This window comes from Leucopleurus acutus (genome assembly GCF_964270905.1).
Source record: "Leucopleurus acutus genome assembly, chromosome: 4".
NCBI classification, from domain to species: domain Eukaryota; kingdom Metazoa; phylum Chordata; class Mammalia; order Artiodactyla; family Delphinidae; genus Leucopleurus; species Leucopleurus acutus.
The window spans coordinates 62187808-62209011 of NC_139146.1; the positions used below are offsets into that span (position 1 = coordinate 62187808).

The 21204-nt window shown below is 40.9% G+C and overlaps 1 protein-coding gene across 1 annotated transcript in view; it reads left to right on the forward strand.

The window, feature by feature from the left end:
- Positions 1-21204, forward strand: part of NWD2 (NACHT and WD repeat domain containing 2) — a gene marked incomplete at its 5' end in the record, with an annotated part of 203120 nt that overhangs the window by 75677 nt on the left and 106239 nt on the right. Inside the window, one exon of the mRNA XM_082838651.1 lies at positions 1197-1285. Coding sequence (XP_082694777.1) covers positions 1197-1285 — 89 coding nt within the window. The remainder of the gene's footprint in view (positions 1-1196; positions 1286-21204) is intronic.

The following is a 21204-nucleotide window of genomic DNA, read 5'->3' on the forward strand; positions in this document are numbered from 1 at the left end:
TGTAGACACTGGTTCCTGTCACTCTGTCAAGCTGCCGCTGCATCTCAGACTCTTGGGATTGGTTGTTTGCCTCTCAAAACAGGCTTGAGAACAGTTGGAAAGTAGAGTAGGTCAACACGGCATATGGTTGAGTTTGCACGGACAGATGTGCTTGAGAATAACAAGGACAGTCTTTTAAATTGGTTCCTGAGTTATAAATGTGGTATGCAGATGTTTCATGGTTATGGCTGGGATTGAGGTACATTTAGCAAATGGTCCTTTTCATGAGATAACACATTAACCTAATTTTTTAAGCTCTGATTCTTGTCTTTCTGTGAAGTTAGCTGGGCGAGGACCATTCTCTTTGCTGTAAGCATCTTACAGCGTCATCACTGATGTAGAGCACCGTCCAGTACAAGCGGCTGTAGAATCCCTTTCTGTGTGGAACATTCAACATTAAATACATACATATGTTATGGTTCTCCTGGTTTCAGGTTCTCTGTTTCTTCTCGTATTTTTTAATGACACGGATAATTTTTAAATATTTTATTTCGAAGCTTTTACACACTGTGGCACATGTAAAACGATCCCCTCTCTGATATAACAGGTTCCTAAGCCCAGGGTGGGAGACGCTAATGTTGAACCATTGGCCAGTGGAATCCGCTAGTTTTAGACGATGACTCCTACAATTAGTCGCTCCTGACTATTGTGCTGATTGCACAGATGCTGTACTGAATCTTGTAAAAGTAACATTGTTTCTAAATACTGTAGGGAATGATAGAGTCTGGATGTTTTTGGAAATCAGTAATCGGTGTGTGTGTGTGTGTGTGTTTTGAAATATTTACACCCAGTGGAGCTACACCTGATAGCCTTACAATTTTTCCTTCTGCCTCTTTGAAAGACAATGTGGTTGTAGCTATTTAAGAGCGCCATGTGAGGGTCTACATGGGTATAAAGAATGAGCTGTGAATTCCCAGCTCTGCCAGCACCCACAGAGCTTACCCAGGGCTCCCATTCACCCTGTGTGCATGGTAAACAGCTCCCCTGCTTTGTTAAGAGCAAGTCTTCTCCAGCAGACTAATATCCCATCATTTCACGATGAAGCACCCTAGCTTGATTATATTAATGTTAATGTTTATTTGTAAGCTTTTTTTTTTCCAGAAATGTGTACTATGTGGACATAACTCACTTTCTGTTTGTTTGCTTTTCTACCACAGACACGGGAGCAGAAAGACAGGCACTAAGAGAAAACGTGTATCCTAAATTAAGAGAATTCTGCAGAGAAAACTATGGATTAGAATTTCAGGTAATGCTGATATTAATTTCATTTTTATGTCAGCTAAATAACGTTTGTTTCTTGTCACAGTTTGGGTGTTATAAAATATGTTTTAAGCCCCAAAATATTTCATTTCTTTAAGCGTGGGTGAAAAGAAACACTGGAAAATGGAAGTAAAATATTTAGTCATTTTTGATGTTTTGCACTTTTATGCTCTGCTTCTTGGACCCTACCCGGTATTGGCTCATCTTTTTCTTGGAATTATGTTTATTTGCTTTTTTGCTAACCTCCACTAATGTCAAAAAGGGCAGGGTTGCTGAGCACCTGCCTTTAAGCTGGCATCTCTAGAAATGTTTTGCATCAAAAAATTGGGACCAACTCTCTCCCGACTATTTCTTTTTAGCAGCTTGGTCAGTCCTTGCCTTCTGTCCTACCTTTTAGTTTTTATTTGCATTGAAGAATGTCCTTTTTCCCAAGCATTTTGGGAATTTACCATTTACCAAAACAACAAAACAAACAATCAGCCTTTCAAGAAACAGTAACTGTGCATGTCATTGCTAAAATTCATAAACATCCTGGCATTTGTAGACACTATTGATGAGGCCACCTAACAGAAAAGTACTAGAAGACATTGGGCATATCTTAGACATCCAAAAAAAATTTTTAAGTGAATGGCTCCTGCAACTATAGATAGCGTTATTTAGTCAGAATTCATCACCTTCATTTGCAATGGACATCTTAACTGAACAGTGCTATCCTAACTACATGTTTACATTGTTAAGTAAGGACTGTGGACTAGAGGTTTGTGGTGTAAGAGTACAAAATGTGTCATTGTTTTTTTTTTTTTACTCTTTGGGTTGGGAGAGAGTTTGGGTTTTTTTTTTTAATTTTTGAATTTTATTTTATTTTTTTGTACAGCAGGTTCTTATTAGTTATCCATTTTATACATATTAGTGTATATATGTCAATCCCAATCTCCCAATTCATCACACCACCACCCCGCCCCGCCCCCGCCGAAAATGTGTCATTGTTAATGGAAGAAAATTTCACCCCTCATTTGTTTCCTTCTGAATACAGTTGACCCTCAAACAATGCAGGGGTTAGGGGTGCTGACCCTCTGCGTAGTTGAAAATACACGTATAACTTTACAGTCAGCCCTTTGTATCCACGGTCCCTCCATATCTGAGGATTCAACCAACCATGGATCATTTCATACTGTAGTATTTACTACTGAAAAAATCCACACGAGTGGATCCACACGGTTCAAACCTGTGTTATTCAAGGGTTGACTGTAAATATTTTGTCTTGATATACTTCCTAGTGCCTTCTAATAGGATGTATAAAATAAGAGTTTCAAAATGGCTTTGATCTCAATGCATAGTGTCTGTTAGCAGCAAGCCATTGTGACACACATATTGAATAGTTACTCATAAGTCACTGTTTACTTGAAAAATCATCAGCCTAAATTCCTTGTTGTGAAGTCAGCACCACCTTCTCTGAGGAATCTCGTTCTACTGATAACAAAGTCTCAACTGTTAAAAATTCTGATATGTCAAGATTCCCAAAGACTTAGACATTCCTTGGGGACTCAGTTACCGTAAAGAAATGTATCCAAGCCTATTAATCCCATCTTTGAGTTTATTGGGGTTTGCACCACTTTTGTCAGTAGAAGAAGGCTGAGCTACAGAACAGCCTCCATAAAACATGGAATTGATTAGGATTAGCTGAGGGGAAAAAAGGAAAAATATATTTTCTAAATTTTAAGTAGGTACAGGAGAAAACAGATAAAGCCAAAGGAAAACTGTAGAAGGCAAGCTGCATAGAAGAAATTGATGGCAAGGATCATTCCAGGCAGGTGTATTGAATCAGTCAGTGAGATACTGGACAGCAGAGTTAACAGCACTGGGTAAAGCATGACATGGAATTGAGCCCCAGCTCTTGACTGTGAGTGACTTAACCCACCTGCTGGTCCTTTAGTGTCTAAAATGGGGGAGGTGACAGCTTACACATCTGAGATTGTGTTTAGAATACAATATGCAAGGTTGCACTTGCTTCCCACCTTCCAAAGTAGGTTGGTTATAGAGCTCCCTGAGGCTGTGCTTACTGGAGAGATGGTCCTCTTTTCTCAGCTGCAGCAAAATGTGCCAGAAGCTTCACAAAAAAACGAATTTAGCCGTACAGTGTTCTGGATTGCATCTTTGTACATTGGACTCAAGGGAAACGCATTTCCTAGAGCTACTCAAACATACCAGTCTATTTCCTGCTTTCTTGCCTTTGCTATTCTTACCACCTACAATGCTTTTCCATCTGCTTCTTCCCCTGCTTCACCTCCTAAGTCCTGCTCATTCCTAGGACTCTTCCTGTCTGATCTTAAGTCATGCCCCTCTTCTCCTTGCCCACTTCTCAGCAGCTGTGTGTCCTCCAATTGGTCCCTTGAACACTTCAAGCCCATTCCATTTCAGGAATTTTCCCTGGCTGTCTCTCTATAGGAATGCTCACCCCCTCATCTTTTCATGGGTGCTTACTCACTGTCCTTCAAGTCTCCTCTGAAATGTCACTTCCTAGAGTTGCTTCCCTCATGACCCAATCTAAAGTAATCCCCTAGGTGTGCTGTCTTTTACATCATCCTATTTTAGTTATTTGCATAGCATGTGTCAGTGTTGGATATTTTTCTTGTTTACTCATGCATTGGATTGTTTCTTGTCTTTCTTCCAAGATTGTAAGTTCCACGGGAACAGGGGCTTGTCTGCCTTTATGACAGCTACATCCTAGAATAGTGCCTGGCACGTAGTAAAACTCCATAAGAATGTTGAATGAATGAAGTCTCAGCCCAAACATTACTTAAAGAATTGTTCTCTGATCCCCTCATTCCTCCCAGGTTATACCACATACCCTGCTCCCCTAAAGTCCTGTGCATAACCCCCAATCATTGATCCAGTTCATTTAAGAAGTGTTTATTGACCATTGACAACATGCCAGTTGACATTCCACGTGCTGGAAATACAGGGGAAAAAACCATCACACCCTCTTCTCGTGGAGCCTCCAAAATTGTTGAGAGAGGCAGACAATAAATGGTAAATTCCAGTGGTAATAGATGCATTTTACTGAGTAAATGTTTTAAGGAAAGTAAAACACGATAAAGGGAGGTAGGGAATGCCAGGTAGTCAGAGAAGGACTGAGTAATAAGACAGCCTTTGAGCAGAGATCTGCAGAGGTGATGGAGCAAATCATGCAGATGTTTTGGGAGAGAATTCCAGACAGAGGCAACCAGGAAAAGGGTCTGCGGTGGGAAAGTATTTAGAATATTCTAGGCACAGTAAAGAAGCCAAGTGGGAATGGAGTAGAATGGAGTAATGAGTAAGATAAATGATGGTAGGAGATGACATCAAAGGAAGATCATACCTTATGGACTGAGAGTAAGGACTCAGAATGTTCCTGAGTAAGAAGCAAAAGAGTGACGGGATTTATGTTTAAGAGGTTCGCGCAAGCTTTGTGAGGGGACTGGAGTGGGGGTGGGGAGAGATGGCAGAAGCAGTAAGGCAGCGCAAGTAAGAAATGATCGTGGTGCGGACTAGAATGAGCAGCAAAGATAAGGAGATATCTGACTAGGTACGTTTTTCATCACCTGTCTATAACATCTAAAAATTCTCAGGACTGGAACTGTCTTATTCAACTTATCCCAGTGATTGGCCTACTATGTGCCAGGTACTTGACTATTTAGTTAAATCTCTATTGAACTAAGTTGATAGACTGCAGAGTTACACTTCAAGCAAGGCCATGTACTTTTTTCTCTGTGCTTGTTTGGCAGACTGTTTTCTAGTATTTCCTTTATTTTTTCATTTAAACTAAGAGTTTTAATGAAAATGCACCAGCCTCTCTGATTATGTGAACTTCAACTAATTCCATGTGTAATATACATAGTTGACTGCTTGGAGATGGGAACATTAAATGGAAAGAATGTCAAGCCTACTCAGAGCAGAAAACACACATGGCTCAGAGAAAGACAAGGGGTTTAAATAAGATGTTATTTGATTTGCCAGTGTTCAGTGAGTGCCCTGGACTCTGGAGAAGAGGATCAAAGGGAAGAACAGGGGAATAAATTGGGAAAAATAAAGACAGATTGGGGTAAAAGCAGGTGGTGCCAGGACCCAATAAATAAAGGGCTTGTAATTATCTGCAAGCTCTGCTTTCAGATATTTCCTCTCCATTCTTATTGCTGAGACCCTGATCTAACCTTAATTGGTTCAAAAAATTAGATGAAGGGACTTCCCTGGTGGTGCAGTAGTTAAGAATCCACCTGCCAATGCAGGGAACACAGGTTCGAGCCCTGGTCCGGGAAGATCCCACATGCCGCAGACCAACTAAGCCCATGTGCCACAACTACTGAGCCTGAGCTCTAGAGCCCACGTGCCACAACTACTGAGCCTGCATGCCACAACTACTGAGCCCGTGTGCCACAACTACTGAGCCCGTGTGCCACAACTACTGAAGCCCGCACACCTAAAGCCCATGCTCCCTAGCAAGAGAAGCTACCGCAATGAGAAGCCTGCACACTGCAACAAAGAGTAGCCCCCACTCACCGCAACTAGAGAAAGCCCATGCAGAGCAACGAAAACCCAAGGCAGCCAAATATAAATAAATTTTTTAAAGCTATTAAAAAAAAATGATGAACAAAGAGGATCTTAACTGATCTTGTTCTGTGCTTACCCACAGTAGGTTGCAAGTCCTGGAGGAAGAGACTAGTCCTCACTTATTTTTTTTTTTTAATTTATTTTATTTTTGGCTGCATTGGGTCTTTGGTGCTACGTGCGGGCTTTCTCTAGTTGTGGTGAACAGGGGCCACTATTCGTTGCGGTGCGTGGGCTTCTCATCGCGGTGGCTTCCCTTGTTGTGGAGCACGGGCTCTAGAGTGCAGGCTCAGCAGTTGTGGCACACGGGCCCAGTTGCTCCACGGCACGCGGGATCCTCCCAGACCAGGGCTCGAACCCATGTGCCCTGCATTGGCAGGTGGATTCTTAGCCACTGTGCCACCAGGGAAGCCCCTCCTCGCTTATTTTTAAGTCTCCGGGGCCTGGAAGAGTGCTTGACATTTACTGGGTTTAGTAAAAGTAGCAAGCAGAGCTGCCTACACCATCATCCTACTTGAGTTCTTCTATACATCACCAGAGTAACCTTACTTAAATGTCAGGTTGTCATTTCCTTTGCTTAAAACCTTATAATGGCTCCCTGCTGCCTATGGGGTCCCTCTTTAATGTGATCCCAGCTGTCTCCCCAACTTCATCTGCCATTTTTCCCAACATAAACACTCCATACCAGTTTGGCCATCCTCAGCCTATCCCTGGAGCACGTCTTGCTGATCGCTCATTCTTGACTTGAAAATCTCATTCACTGTACCTATTGCACTTCTCCCCTCTTATCAGAAATACCCTTTCTCCTCTACCACCTACCCTTCAAACTCCAGCCCAAGTTCTTGCTTTCTAAGAAGTCTTTTCTGATTCCCAACTATTCCCCCTCTACTCCCTGAACCCTTATAATCTGCCCCACCCTGCCCCCACAGGTACCCCGAGCAGGAGTAGACCTGATTGGGGCAGGGACCTCTAACGGGGGTACTTGATTGATCTGGGCGCTTAGCCACTGCTCCATTTTGAAAACAGTTTCATTTCAGTCCAACCACTCAACTTAGTTTCGTTCCTTAAGAATACCTTCTGATAGCAAACATTTTTAGTGGGCATCTAGTATTCCTCTCACATCACTTAGTCACCAAAGTAAATAACCCTGTTCCTTTTTCTTCACCTTTAACATCCAATAAATCCCAAAGACCTGTGGATTCTACCTCCTAAATATTTCTCCAGTGTATCCCCACTGTTCAAGTCTCTATCACTGTCATCTTGACTATTGCAGTAGATATGCTGCGGGCCTGTTTACCTTCATCTCGTCCTTCTCCTCCCCAGCCTCAACCCTTCCAGCCACCTGGACCACCTTGTCCACCCTCCACCATATTTCTGCAGTGGTATCTCTGAAATACATATCTGACTCTTTCATCCACAAGATACATTCTGCATGTCTTAGCCTGGCATACGAGTTTCTCTTTTCCACCCCTATCCACTGAGGTCTTGTCTGTCCCCTCCCACACAGGTAGCCTGTTTTAGCTTTCCTAATCTGCATTCAGTTCCCCAAACAAGTTCTTTCTTTTCCCCTGAGTCTTCAGACCCACTGTGCCCTCTGTTTGGGTTGCCCTTAAATTGTCCCCCATGCCAATGACTAGAAAATTTTTTACTCATCCTTTAAGAAACAGTGAATTTCCTTCTTCAGGATTCCATAGTGCTTTATTTCTAGTCTTTAATAGCATCTGTCATATTGTTTTAATTACTTTTAAAATGCCTTTCCCCCTAACTGGAAGCTCATCAAAGTCAGAAATCATATTATTTATATCTTTTTATCACCAGTCCTTTTTAGAGTACCTGGTTCATATTATATACATAATAAATGTTGATTAAAGTGAATTTATTAAATGAATAAGACCCAGAAGCTGAGAGTCTAGACCACTGCTGTGTGAAAGAAGTATAATGGGAATCACAGATGCAAGCCACAAATGCAATTAGATTTTCTAACTACGTTTTGAAAAGTAAAAGGAAGCAGAAAAAAAAATTTAAGAACATATTTAAGCCATTTTATATCCAAAATATCATTTCAACACATAGTCAACATAAAAATTATTAGTTATTTTATAGTTTTTTTTTATACGAAGTCTTCAAAGTCCAGTGTATATTTTACACTCACAACACATCCCAGTTCAGACTGGCCAGATTTTGGGTGCTCAATAGTCAAATGCTCCCATGCTGGACTGTGAAGTTCTAGATGGGAGTGGTCAGGGTGAGGCCATTCTAACAGGGATGAGGGCCTGACTGCCCAGTAACAGGTGTCCTGATGCAAGTGATGGAGAAACTTAATTAGAGGAGCTTCCGTAGGGAACGGAAATTCATTTGTACATGTAAAAAAAAAAAATCCAGATAATGATTAATAATTTTTCACTAGTCAAATTAGTAACTTTTCCTTTTATTTGATCACTTTTGGACATTGCATTAGTAGGGTGTGTCAACTAAAAAGAAAAAAAAAACACACACACACAGTGTAGAATCTATGAGTCAAGTTTTTTGGTGTCTTACTGAGTACTATAGCCTGGGAGACAGCCTTGCAGAGAGCTCTGAGAAACTGTTCTGAGAGTTAAGGGGGAGGTCAGTACACATGTGATTTTGGCAAAAGGGGAACGTGCAACAGAGCACACATCTCGGTAGAAGGTTGCTACTAGTCACAAGGAACTGGTATGTTAGTTAATGGTTTTAGTGCTTTTCTAAGTATGGGAAGATGCAAGAATCCAGGTTCATAAATACTTTCTCCTGAAAATATCTAACTATCTGAAGGCCTGTTCTGCCCAGTTTCCCAGAGCACGGAGTGCCTCCTTCCTGATCTCGGTCCTGAACTCCTTTCAGGGTAATGTTGAAGGTCATACTGCAACATGGCTGCAGTGGCTAGTAATTAATTCTTGTAGAGCCAGATGGTGAGCAACGTTGTTTAGTTGCCAGGTGCATAACATGAAATAGTTAATACAGTGCTCAAAAGCACTGTGGGGGCTTCCCTGGTAGCACAGTGGTTGAGAGTCTGCCTGCCGATGCAGGGGACACGGGTTTGTGCCCCGGTTCGGGAAGATCCCACATGCCGCGGAGCGGCTGGGCCCGTGAGCCATGACCACTGAGCCTGTGTGTCTGGAGCCTGTGCTCCGTAACGGGAGAGGCCACAACAGTGAGAGGCCCGCGTACCGCAAAAAAAAAAAAAAAAGAAAAAAAAGCACTGTGGAATTGGGGCTGAGTAACGATATGAGGCAGTAGACTAAAACTTATGGTCAAGCAGTTCATTTACCTGCTGTCTGAAGACTTAAACTTTATTTGAAATCAAAAGAGGAAGGTGATGGAAACCTTATTTCCCAATATTAGATGAACAGTCCTTGTCTTGATGGGTGCCATTTGTTACCTTTTGCAGCTTTGCTAAAGACAGCTTTTTAAAAAATTCCCCCATAAGCCCTTGCAATTAAAAATAACAACTTGGTCTCAAAGCAGGAACTCCTATGCCGACCCAGCCCTTTTCCTTCTCTCTGGCAGGCAAGTGTTGAGTCCCTAGGTGTGTAGGGAAGTGTGAGTGAAACCTGCAGCTGCAGCCAGCAGGAAGATCTTGCCAAACCTGCTCTCTGCCTCACAATGCCATTGTGGTGCCACCTGAAGGCACCAGAGAGGAAGATGCTCATCCTTGGTGAAGGTACCTCCAGAGGCCCCTTTGGTCTAGAATTTGTCCTTCTCTTCTTTGCTTGACATTCCATCTCTTCATGTTTCCTTTGGCAGCACAGGTCCAGACCTGTCCACCTGTTTTTTTCATCCCTACACCCCCAAGTACGTGTCATCTTCTGAAGCTGGTGCCTGTGCGTGAGTGAGCCCCATATCAGCATCTCCAGCCCTCACCAGAGTTACATGAAGATAGTTGTTTTTGGAATGTTAAAGTATCTAAAATGGAACCCATCCTTCTTCCTTTTCCCAATTTCTCAGTTGCTACTATTCCCCAGTCTTCCAGACTTTAAAACTGTGGCTCATAGTTCATTCTTCATCCTTTACAACCTAGATCCAAATTGCACTGTTCCCCGTTGATTCACCTGCCACAGTGCTTCCTGGAAATTGGCCTGGTCTTCCAGTTTCACAAGGCTCTGTCTTTACTCAGGCTTCTGTTTCTTTCTTTTTTTTTTTTAATATCTTTATTAGAGTATAATTGCTTTACAATGCTGTGTTAGCTTCTGCTTTATAACAAAGTGAACCAGCCATACATATACATACGTTCCCATATCTCCTCCCTCTTGCGTCTCCCTCCCTCCGACCCTCCCTATCCCACCCCACTAGGTGGTCACAAAGCACCGAGCCTATCTCCCTGTGCCATGCGGCTGCTTCCCACTAGCTATCCACTCCACGTTTGGTAGTGCACATATGTCCATGACACTCCCTCATCTCGTCACAGCCTACACCTCCCCCTCTCCAGATCCTCAAGTCCACTCTCTAGTAGGTATATGTCTTTATTCCCGTCTTACCCCTAGGTTCTTCATGACATTTTTTTTTCTTAAATTCCATATATATGTGTTAGCATACGGTATTTGTCGTTCTCTTTCTGACTTACTTCACTGTGTATGACAGACTCTAGGTCCATCCACCTCACTACAGATAACTCAATTTCATTTCTTTTTATGGCTGAGTAATATTCCATTGTATATATGTGCTACATCTTCTTTATCCATTCATCCGATGATGGACACTTAGGTTGCTTCCATCTCCTGGCTATTGTAAATAGAGCTGCAATGAACATTTTGGTACATGACTCATTTTGAATTATGATTTTCTCAGGGTATATGCCCAGTAGTGTGATTGTGGGGTCATATGGTAGTTCTATTTGTAGTTTTTTAAGGAATCTCCATACTGTTCTCCATAGTGGCTGTACCAATTCACATTCCCACCAGCAGTGCAAGAGTGTTCCCTTTTCTCCACACCCTCTCCAGCATTTATTCTTTCTAGATTTTTTGATGATGGCCATTCTGCCCAGTGTGAGATGATATCTCATTGTAGTTTTGATTTGCATTTCTCTAATGATTAATGATGTTGAGCATTCTTTCATGTGTTTGTTGGCAATCTGTATATCTTCTTTGGAGAAATGTCTATTTAGGTCTTCTGCCCATTTTTGGATTGGGTTGTTCGTTTTTTTGTTATTGAGCTACATGAGCTGCTTGTAAATTTTGGAGATTAATCCTTTGTCAGTTGCTTCATTTGCAAATATTTTCTCCCATTCTGAGGGTTGTCTTTTGGTCTTGTTTATGGTTTCCTTTGCTGTGCAAAAGCTTTGAAGTTTCATTGGGTCCCATTTGTATTTGTTTTTATTTCCATTTCTCTAGGAGGTGGGTCAAAAAGGATCTTGCTATGACTTATGTCATAGAGTGTTCTGCCTATGTTTTCCTCTAAGAGTTTGATAGTTTCTGGCCTTACATTTAGGTCTTTAATCGATTTTGAGATTATTTTTGTGTATGGTATTAGGGAGTGATCTAATCTCATACTTTCACATATACCTGTCCAGTTTTCCCAGCACCACTTATTGAAGAGGCTGTCCTTTCTCCATTGTACATTCCTACCACCTTTATTAAAGATAATGTGACCATATGTGCATGGGTTCATCTCTGGGCTTTCTATCCTGTACCATTGATCTATATATCTGTTTTTGTGCCAGTACCATACTGTCTTGATAACTGTAGCTTTGTAGTATAGTCTGAAGTCAGGGAGCCTGATTCCTCCAGCTCCATTTTTCATTCTCAAGATTTCTTTGGCCATTCGGGGTCTTTTGTGTTTCCAAAAAATTGTGAAATTTTTTGTTCTAGTTCTGTGAAAAATGCCAGTGGTAGTTTGATAGGGATTGCATTGAATCTATAGATTGCTTTGGGTAGTAGAGTCATTTTCACAATGTTGATTCTTCCAATCCAAGAACATGGTATATCTCTCCATCTATTTGTATCATCTTTAATTTCTTTCATCAGTGTCTTATAATTTTCTGCATACAGGTCTTTTGTCTCCTTAGGTAGGTTTATTCTTAGATATTTTATTCTTTTTGTTGCAATGGTAAATGGGAGTGTTTTCTTGATTTCACTTTCAGATTTTTCATCATTAGTGTATAGGAATGCCAGAGATTTCTGTGCATTAATTTTGTATCCTGCTACTTTACCAAATTCATTGATTAGCTCTAGTGGTTTTCTGGTAGCATTTTTAGGATTCTCTATGTATAGTATCATGTCATCTGCAAACAGTGACAGTTTTACTTCATTTCTTATTTGGATTCCTTTTATTTCCTTTTCTTCTCTGATTGCTGTGGCTAAAACTTCCAAAACTATGTTGAATAAGAGTGGTGAGAGTGGGCAACCTTGTCTTGTTCCTGATCTTAGTGGAAATGCTTTCGGTTTTTCACCATTGAGGACAATGTTGGCTGTGGGTTTGTCATATATGGCCTTTCTTACGTTGATGAAAGTTCCCTCTATGCCTACTTTCTGCAGGGTTTTTATCATAAATGGGTGTTGAATTTTGTCAAAAGCTTTCTCTGCCTCTATTGAGATGATCATATGGTTTTTCTCCTTCAATTTGTTAATATGGTGTATCACGTTGATTGATTTGCGTATATTGAAGAATCCTTGCATTCTTGGAATAAACCCCACTTGTTCATGGTGTATGATCCTTTTCATGTGCTGTTGGATTCTGTTTGCTAGTATTTTGTTGAGGATTTTTGCATCTATGTTCATCAGTGATATTGGCCTGTAGTTTTCTTTCTTTGTGACATCTTTGTCTGGTTTTGGTATCAGGGTGATGGTGGCTTCGTAGAATGAGTTTGGGAGTGTTTCTCCCTCTGCTATATTTTGGAAGAGTTTGAGAAGGATAGGAGTTAGCTCTTCTCTAAATGTTTGATAGAATTCGCCTGTGAAGCCATCTGGTCCTGGGCTTTTGTTTGTTGGAAGATTTTTAATCACAGTTTCAATTTCAGTGCTTGTGATTGGTCTGCTCATATTTTCTGTTTCTTCCTGGTTCAGTCTTGGCAGGTTGTGCATTTCTAAGAATTTGTCCATTTCTTCCAGATTGTCCATTTTATTGGCATAGAGTTGCTTGTAGTAATCTCTCATGATCTTTTTGTATTTCTTCAGTGTCAGTTGTTACTTCCCCTTTTTCATTTCTAATTCTATTGATTTGAGTCTTCTCCCTTTTTTCTTGATTAATCTGGCGAATGGTTTATCAATTTTGTTTATCTTCTCAAAAAAACAGATTTTACTTTTATTGATCTTTGCTATCATTTCCTTCATTTCTTTTTCATTTATCTCTGATCTTTATGAATTCTTTCCTTCTGCTAACTTTGGGGGTTTTTTTTGTTTTTTTTTTTTTAACATCTTTATTGGGGTATAATTGCTTTACAATGGTGTGTTAGTTTCTGCTTTATAACAAAGTGAATCAGTCATACATAAACATATGTTCCCATATGTCTTCCCTGTTGCGTCTCCCTCCCTCCCACCCTCCCTATCCCACCCCTCCAGGCTGTCACAAAGCACCGAGCCAATATCCCTGTGCCATGCGGCTGCTTCCCACTAGCTATCTACCTTACTACGTTTGTTAGTGTGTATATGCCCATGACTCTCTCTCGCCCTGTCACAGCTCACCCTTCCCCCTCCCTTTGGGGTTTTTTTGTTCTTCTTTCTCTAATTGCTTTAGGTGCAAGGTTAGGTTGTTTATTTGAGATGTTTCCTGTTTCTTAAGGTAGGATTGTATTGCTATAAACTTCCCTCTTAGAACTGCTTTTGCTGCATACCATAGGTTTTGGGTCGTCGTGTCTCCATTGTCATTTGTTTCTAGGTATTTTTTGATTTCCTCTTTGATTTCTTCAGTGATCACTTCGTTATTAAGTAGTGTATTGTTTAGCCTCCATGTGTTTGTATTTTTTACAGATCTTTTCCTGTAATTGATATCTAGTCTCATAGCGTTGTTGTCGGAAAAGATAGTTGATACAATTTCAATTTTCTTAAATTTACCAAGACTTGATTTGTGACCCAAGATATGATCTATCCTGGAGAATGTTCCATGAGCACTTGAGAAAAATGTGTATTCTGTTGTCTTTGGATGGAGTGTCCTATAAATATCAATTAAGTCCATCTTGTTTAATGTATCATTTAAAGCTTGGGTTTCCTTATTTATTTTCATTTTGGATGATCTGTCCATTCGTGAAAGTGGGTTGTTAAAGTCCCCTACTATGAATGTGTTCCTGTCAATTTCCCCTTTTATGGCCGTTAGCATTTGCTTTATGTATTGAGGTGCTCCTATGTTGGGTGCATAAATATTTATAATTGTTACATCTTCTTCTTGGATTGATCTGTTGATCATTATGTAGTGTCCTTCTTTGTCTCTTCTAATAGTCTTTATTTTAAAATCCATTTTGTCTGATATGAGAATTGCTACTCCAGCTTGCTTTTGATTTCCATTTGCATGGAATATCTTTTTCCATCCCCTCACTTTCAGTCTGTATGTGTCCCTAGGTCTGAAGTGGGTCTCTTGTAGACAGCATATATATGGGTCTTGTTTTTGTATCCATTCAGCCAGTCTGTGTCTTTTGGTGGGAGCATTTAATCCATTTACATTTAAGGTAATTATCGATATGTATGTTCCTATTCCCATTTTCTTAATTGTTTTGGGTTTGTTATTGTAGGTCTTTTCCTTCTCTTGTGTTTCTTGCCTAGAGAAGTTCCTTTAGCATTTGTTATAAAGCTGGTTTGGTGGTGCTGAACTCTCTCAGCTTCTCCTTGTCTGTAAAGGTTTTAATTTCTCCATCAAATCTGAATGAGATCCTTGCTGGGTAGAGTAATCTTGGTTGTAGGTTTTTCTCCTTCATCACTTTCAATATGTCCTGCCAGTCCCTTCTGGCTTGCAGAGTTTCTGCTGAAAGATCAGCTGTTAACCTTGTGGGGATTCCCTAGTGTGTTATTTTTCCCTTGCTGCTTTTAATATGTTTTCTTTGTATTTAATTTTTGACAGTTTGATTAATATGTGTCTTGGCATGTTTCTCCTTGGATTTATCTTGTATGGGACTCTCTGTGCTTCCTGGATTTGATTAACTATTTCCTTTCCCATATTAGGGAAGCTTTCAACTATAATCTCTTCAAATATTTTCTCAATCCCTTTCTCTTTCTCTTCTTCTGGGACCCCTATAATTCGAATGTTGGTGTGTTTAATGTTGTCCCAGAGGTCTCTGAGACTGTCTTCAGTTCTTTTCATTCTTTTTGCTTTATTCTGCCAGGCTTCTGTTTCTTGATAGCTGAATGATTATGGCAACATCTTCTTGATCTTTCCTTACCCTGGGTGTTTTTGTGTTCTGGTTCAGACTGTACATAGCACAGCAGCTGCTCAAATAATCTTTAAACCGTCTTTACCAGATCATTCTTTCTAAGATGCATTTTTTTCACCCTTTTACGTCTCAGAAATCAGGATTCATCGTACAAACAAATGGTGTGTCATGGTGTAATTGGCAGTGCATTTCTTTTTTAGAGGAATGTACAATATTAGAGCAGCCTACTACTGATGATCTATTCAATTCAGTAAAATGCAGCACATTATGTAATTTATGGGGTACAGTGGAAACAGCATAAGTTTTTCTGTTAGAAAGACTAGGATTCAAATTCTGGGTCTGCAAATTTACCAGTCCTGTGACTCTGGGCAAATTGCTTGATTTCCCTGACAGGGAGTTGACCCCTCTGTAAAGTGAATGGGGTAGTACTTATCTTCCAGGATTGTTACAAGAATTCAATGAGATGATGCAACATACCTGGCACTTGGAAGGCGCTTAACCAATGTTCATTTCTTTTTTTCACGTTTAAGTCTTTCTCCTGAACAAGAACCTAGTGTAATGAAATTATTCTTATGCATTTTTCTTTTGCCTTTTTGAGTACAGTAAGAGACCTTTGATCAAGGCATCTGTCTGTCTGAGGGGTGTTTCATGTCTGGTGCAGAAGGAATTTAAATGGGAAGAATATTCAAGAAATATTGTCATGCACACAAGAAAGGATTATGTAGCAAGACAAAAACCTTGGAGGTCACACTATCAGCTTGTGAGAAGATTTCTCTAAATTCCTTAAATCACATCTTTAACATATCGTTTAGCACTAGCGCTCTGACCCTGGAGATCTAATATGTAGAGAAGACGGCCTAGCTTGTCAGTAAGGCAGAGCCAGGACCTACCCAATGTGGTCTCTAGGAAAATGGTGGAAGGAGACAGAGAGGGGCAGAGTTCGGGAGATCTGCTTCCCCATCCTCCTTCTCCGAGTTCTGCTTCAGAAAAGGGGAGGTGGGTTAGATGAGTGAGAACAGGTGGGTGCATGTGTAACATTAAGGGCAGCTTACCTCTGCTCTCTATTTAGGACTCTGGAAAGAGATGGCCTTACAACAATCATCCCCCTGCCCCTACCTCTGCCAGCAGACCTGGGTGTGGCCACATCATGGCCATGGCAGCAAGAGACCATGAAGTTTCACTTCCAAAGCTGCCCTCAATTACTGTGTGTCACATATGCTGAATTAAGGGCCACTGTTAGTCCCCATGACAGGGAGAGGTGACCACACAAAAGGGCTAGGGTGGAAAAACTGGATGGAGCGTGGGCCCAAGGCCTGGGACTTCTCAGCCCCAGGAGGGGAGGGTGGCCCTGATTGCTGCAGAGCAACACCAGGCTCTGACCAGGCTGAGAGGCAGAGGCCAATCCATGGGTTACAACTGCCCCAAGCACAGCCATGCTGCCAGCAACCAGGCGGGCAGTGGGCATCACCTGGGGACTGTGCCCTAGAAATCCGTTTTTCCCCTTCAGGATATGAGGTCACCCAGGCATCATGTCAGGAAAAGAAGGAGGCTTTTGAAAGAGTCGGCAGCTTGATTCAAGAGAGAATAAGCACTTAATAAAGAGTCCTTGGAAACATGAGTTCAAACTAAGGTTGAAACTGGATAGAACAGAAGCTCATTTTACCCTGATAGCCAGAGGATAGAGACTTAGGCAGGAGACCCAAACCATTTTAGACAAAATAAAAAAACTATATTCTCTATGTATATCCAAGTTGTAGGTCAGGTGAAATTATGTGTCTTATATTAGCCTGACCTTACTAATAATTACTGACTAATAATTCCTTAGTCTCACACTGAAGGTCCATCATCAGTTGTGTCCTTCTGCTTTTCTTCCACCGCATCTTCACCACCGCCCTCCTGTTCTACTGAACCCAGTCTCCTTCTCTATATTCATTTTTTCCTCCTGACTGTCTGCCTGCTCAGGAATCTCAGAATGCATTTTGCCTCCTGAGTTGCCAAAATACATCATTGGCTTTATAATTGATAGGATATGTTGTGATGCCCTTGGTCTTTTCTCCACATTGTCAACTAATCACTCCTTTTCCATTGCCTATTAATCAAATGTGTGCCTGTTTCTAAAATGAAATGCATCTCCCCTCATTGAATCACATCATTTCACTCAGGCCAGCACTTCAATTTGTCTAGCTCGCTTTGCATTTTGATTCTGTCCATCAAAGCCTGGACAGACCTTACCAAGTTCCTATTCTGTAAAAAATCTTAAAAGCATGTTACATCATCCTGCTCCCATCCATGAGCCCATTTATAAAAAGGGGAAAGGAAGATTAATAGAGAAGATAAAAGGGAAGGAAATCATTATGTCATCATTGACCTTCCTTGCTCCAGTTGAATTATAAATATTGGCTCAACATTTCTGCAGTGTGGAATGGCTCTTCTAGAATTCTCAGGCCTGACTTCCCAAGCCAGTATTTTTGTTCCTCCTTTACTTTGTGCACATAGGCAATTTTATATAGAGCAGTGGCATTGTGGCAAACTCCAAAATTTACTGGAGGAGCTATACTTTGCTGAACATTTAATTCCGCTAAATTGTGGCTATCAATTATGCCAACTCTGGAAATCACCCAAGAGGTTTAGTCCCTCAGTAAACAGAATGAGTGATCCCCATTTGCAGGTGACATTTAAGTATCCCAGTCAGGTCCAGTCACCATGAAGTCTTTCTCAGATTCTGAACACAAGGTAGCTATTTCTTCCCATCCTCATTTTCTATTTCTTGTAGGATGGAGAGGAGACCTTATAACAAGTCTTTGCACAAAGAACATTCACTTAAGAGGTCCGCTTTGTCAGTAATTAGTTATAAACCATTGGAAAAGTAACTTAAGCCCAGTTTTCTTATCTATTAAGCAGAGTGTTTCTTCAGCCCGATCTTGTTTCCTCTCAGCTCCCAAAATGATGATGCTTTGACCTCATTTCTATATGGCAGGCCGTGTCACATTTCTGTCTTTGCAGTTCTGTCCTCTTACCCTCTCTGAAGAACAGTCTCCTATGCATGTATCCTTCAGGTCCAGACTCCTGTCTTCCTCACTGATGTCTACCCCAAATCCCCAGAGCAGGTTAAGGTGCTTGGTCCCATGGGCTTCACTCATTTATTCACAGACATTTATTGAGCCTCTGCTCTGCATAGGCCAGGTTGTGGGTGCAGTGGATAACTTAGTGTTGAAAACAAACATAATCCCTGTCCTCAGGGTTTACAGTCTCAGAGAATACAGTCATCACAACAGTGACCATGGTGGTGCTTACGGCAGAGGAAATACAGGGAGCTCTGGGCATGCGTGATGGGGGCGGGGGGCGGGCCTCGTCGAACCTAGAGGCATCAGGAAGGCCTGCTGAGGAACTGATGTCTACGCTGAATGCTGAACGATGGGTAGATGGCCAGGTTAAACAGAAGAGTATTTCAGGCAGAAGGAACATATTTTCATAAGCAAATTTGGGAAGGAATTTTAGCATTAGGTAGTACTCACTGCCTGCCAGGCACTTTTTCTAAGTGCAGTATATACATTAACCTGTTTAATCTTTGCTACGAGCCTAGGAGGTAAATTCTATCTTCTACATTTTACTAGATAAGGACACTTAGAAATACAGAAGTAAATAACTGCTAGAGATCCCACAGCTAATAAGTGGCAGAGTCAGAATTTGAACCAATGTAGTTTGGCCCCAGTGTCTGTGCTCTTAATTACTGCATCAAAAAGCCTCTTATATTCATACATTCACAAAAATTTATATGTGTGTATAGGTATGTAAATGTACATGTATATATGTAAATACATGTGCATATGTAAATGTGTACAAATGTGTACATGTGTAAACACGCGTACACATGTTGTACAAACGCGTGTGAGGAGTATATACACAGCTGGAGTGTGACCCATGAGAGAGAAAGTGGTATAAGGTAAGGTTGGAGAGTTAGGCAGGGACTACGTCATGGAAGATGTCAGAAATCAGGTCATAGATTCTAGATACTATCTTTGGGTGATGGGAAGCTTAAACATGGAAAATGCTGTAAAATAATGTTAACAGCCCAGGTTCAAATCCCACCTCTGCTACTCGCTACCTGTGTGATTTTGAGCAGGTTACTTCTCTGTTCCTCAGCTTTTTCATCCATAAAATAGGGATAATATTTCTGTCTACTCATAAGTTTAAGGAGTAAATAAGTTACTCTATATATAGTGTCTGGTGGAATGAAAGGAAATCCTAACATTGGCGATCAGATTTGCATTTTAACAAGAGCCCTCTGCCTGTGGTGTAGTGAATGGATTAGAAAGAGCAAGAACAGAAGCAAGGAGATGATTTGGGAAGTTGCAGCAGTGATGCAGGCCCAGGTCCACGAAGCAGATCACTCCCATACAGTGGTTGCTGAAAGCCCGCTGCCAGGAACAGAGCCAACTTTGGGTTTTTCACTCAGGCACATCATTTGTTTGTGGTCAAGTGTCCTGCCCCTGAAGGCAGTTGGTGCCTAGCTGCAGCCGGGCTGAGGTTCCTTTATACGGCGAGTCCCCAGCTCAGACTCAACCTAGATGCGCACGGCTCCTGCCTTGAAGCAGCTTCTGTCTCCAGCGACTCCTGACACCTTCTCTGTGTCCTCAAGTTCATTAAGCCTTAATAGGCAGAGGTTCTGCCTCGGTTAAGAGTTCAGTTCTTTCTTACCATCATGTTACAATTGTTAGGACTGTCCAGAGGCTGAATCTCCCAAGAGACAGAGGCATCAGGTCTGAGCAGTTAGTCGCCTTTATGAGGCTTCGGATGAAACATTATTCTAACTCACCCTGTTGGACCCTCTTTCTTTCTGGTGATTGTGTACAACCACTGGGGCCAGCCAGTTCTTTCTGGGCTTGATTTAGGACCTGATTTTCCCAGAAATGTCTGTCTTAGTTGTGCTTCCATATATCCTAGTCAGATATCTCATGACCAAGAGAATAATTGCAGGTGACCTAAAGTCATCAGTGTTTGCAATAGTTCTAGTAAAAGTGTGGCCAAGGGTTTTTTTGTTTTGGGGTTTTTTTTCTCTTGTATCCCATGCAACTGGGGAAAGTCATTCTAACCAGAGTAAGAACTTGATAAGTATAAACAATAACTTTTCCCTGGTAAACAGTATCTGACAAACCTAGTCTGAGGTTTAAGACTCTCTGCTTACCTTATCCTGTGAGATGAACATTCTAGTAACAGGACACAGCTACTAAGCTACATTCAAATGAGTACTGTCTGCATTCTGCACTGACCTTGAACATTATATCCATAGCACAAGAATGTTGTCCCTGTTCAAAATTTTCTGAACCTGCTCTGTGTTGTTTTGAATGTTTTTAGCAGTAACAGATATTTATCCCTTTTAAGAATAGATTTGATTTTTTTAGAGAGCTAAAATTCTTTTCAAAGCCATGTCTTATAAATGTAAAGGCCTGTTAAGCCTGGAGAAATACCATTTTAATAAAAACAACCTCCCAGCTATAAAGGGGTGAGAGTTTTTCAATACAAAATGAGATAATAGAAGCATGTGGGATCATCCCTGACCATTTCCTCCTACAGAGGAAATGCCCTGGGCAATGGCAGAATCATTAGAGTGAGTGTGTAGCCTCCCATAGTAATAACTTTGAGGAACAGCCTTCATCTTAGTACCATATCTGTTCAGAAACAAAATCAGTCATATTATCTCAGTAGTTACATTGTTTTGCATTCAGATAGTGTCATATAGCATGGGAAGATTGAGAAGGAAAATATTTTGGAAAATATTTAAATTTCAGAGGTTCTTTCTGAAGAAGTGATATGTGAAGCCATTATGAATTGAAATTTGACCTTTTTTTGTTATATTTTTGTAAAGCATAAGGCTATTATTTGATTCTTACAGGTTGCTTTATTATTTGTTCAATAATCTTGGTATTTAAATCATTATGTCTGATTTCAAGTGGTAAAATTTGTTAGGGCTTTTATTCGCTGGCTTTTTGTTTGCAGACCAATTCAGC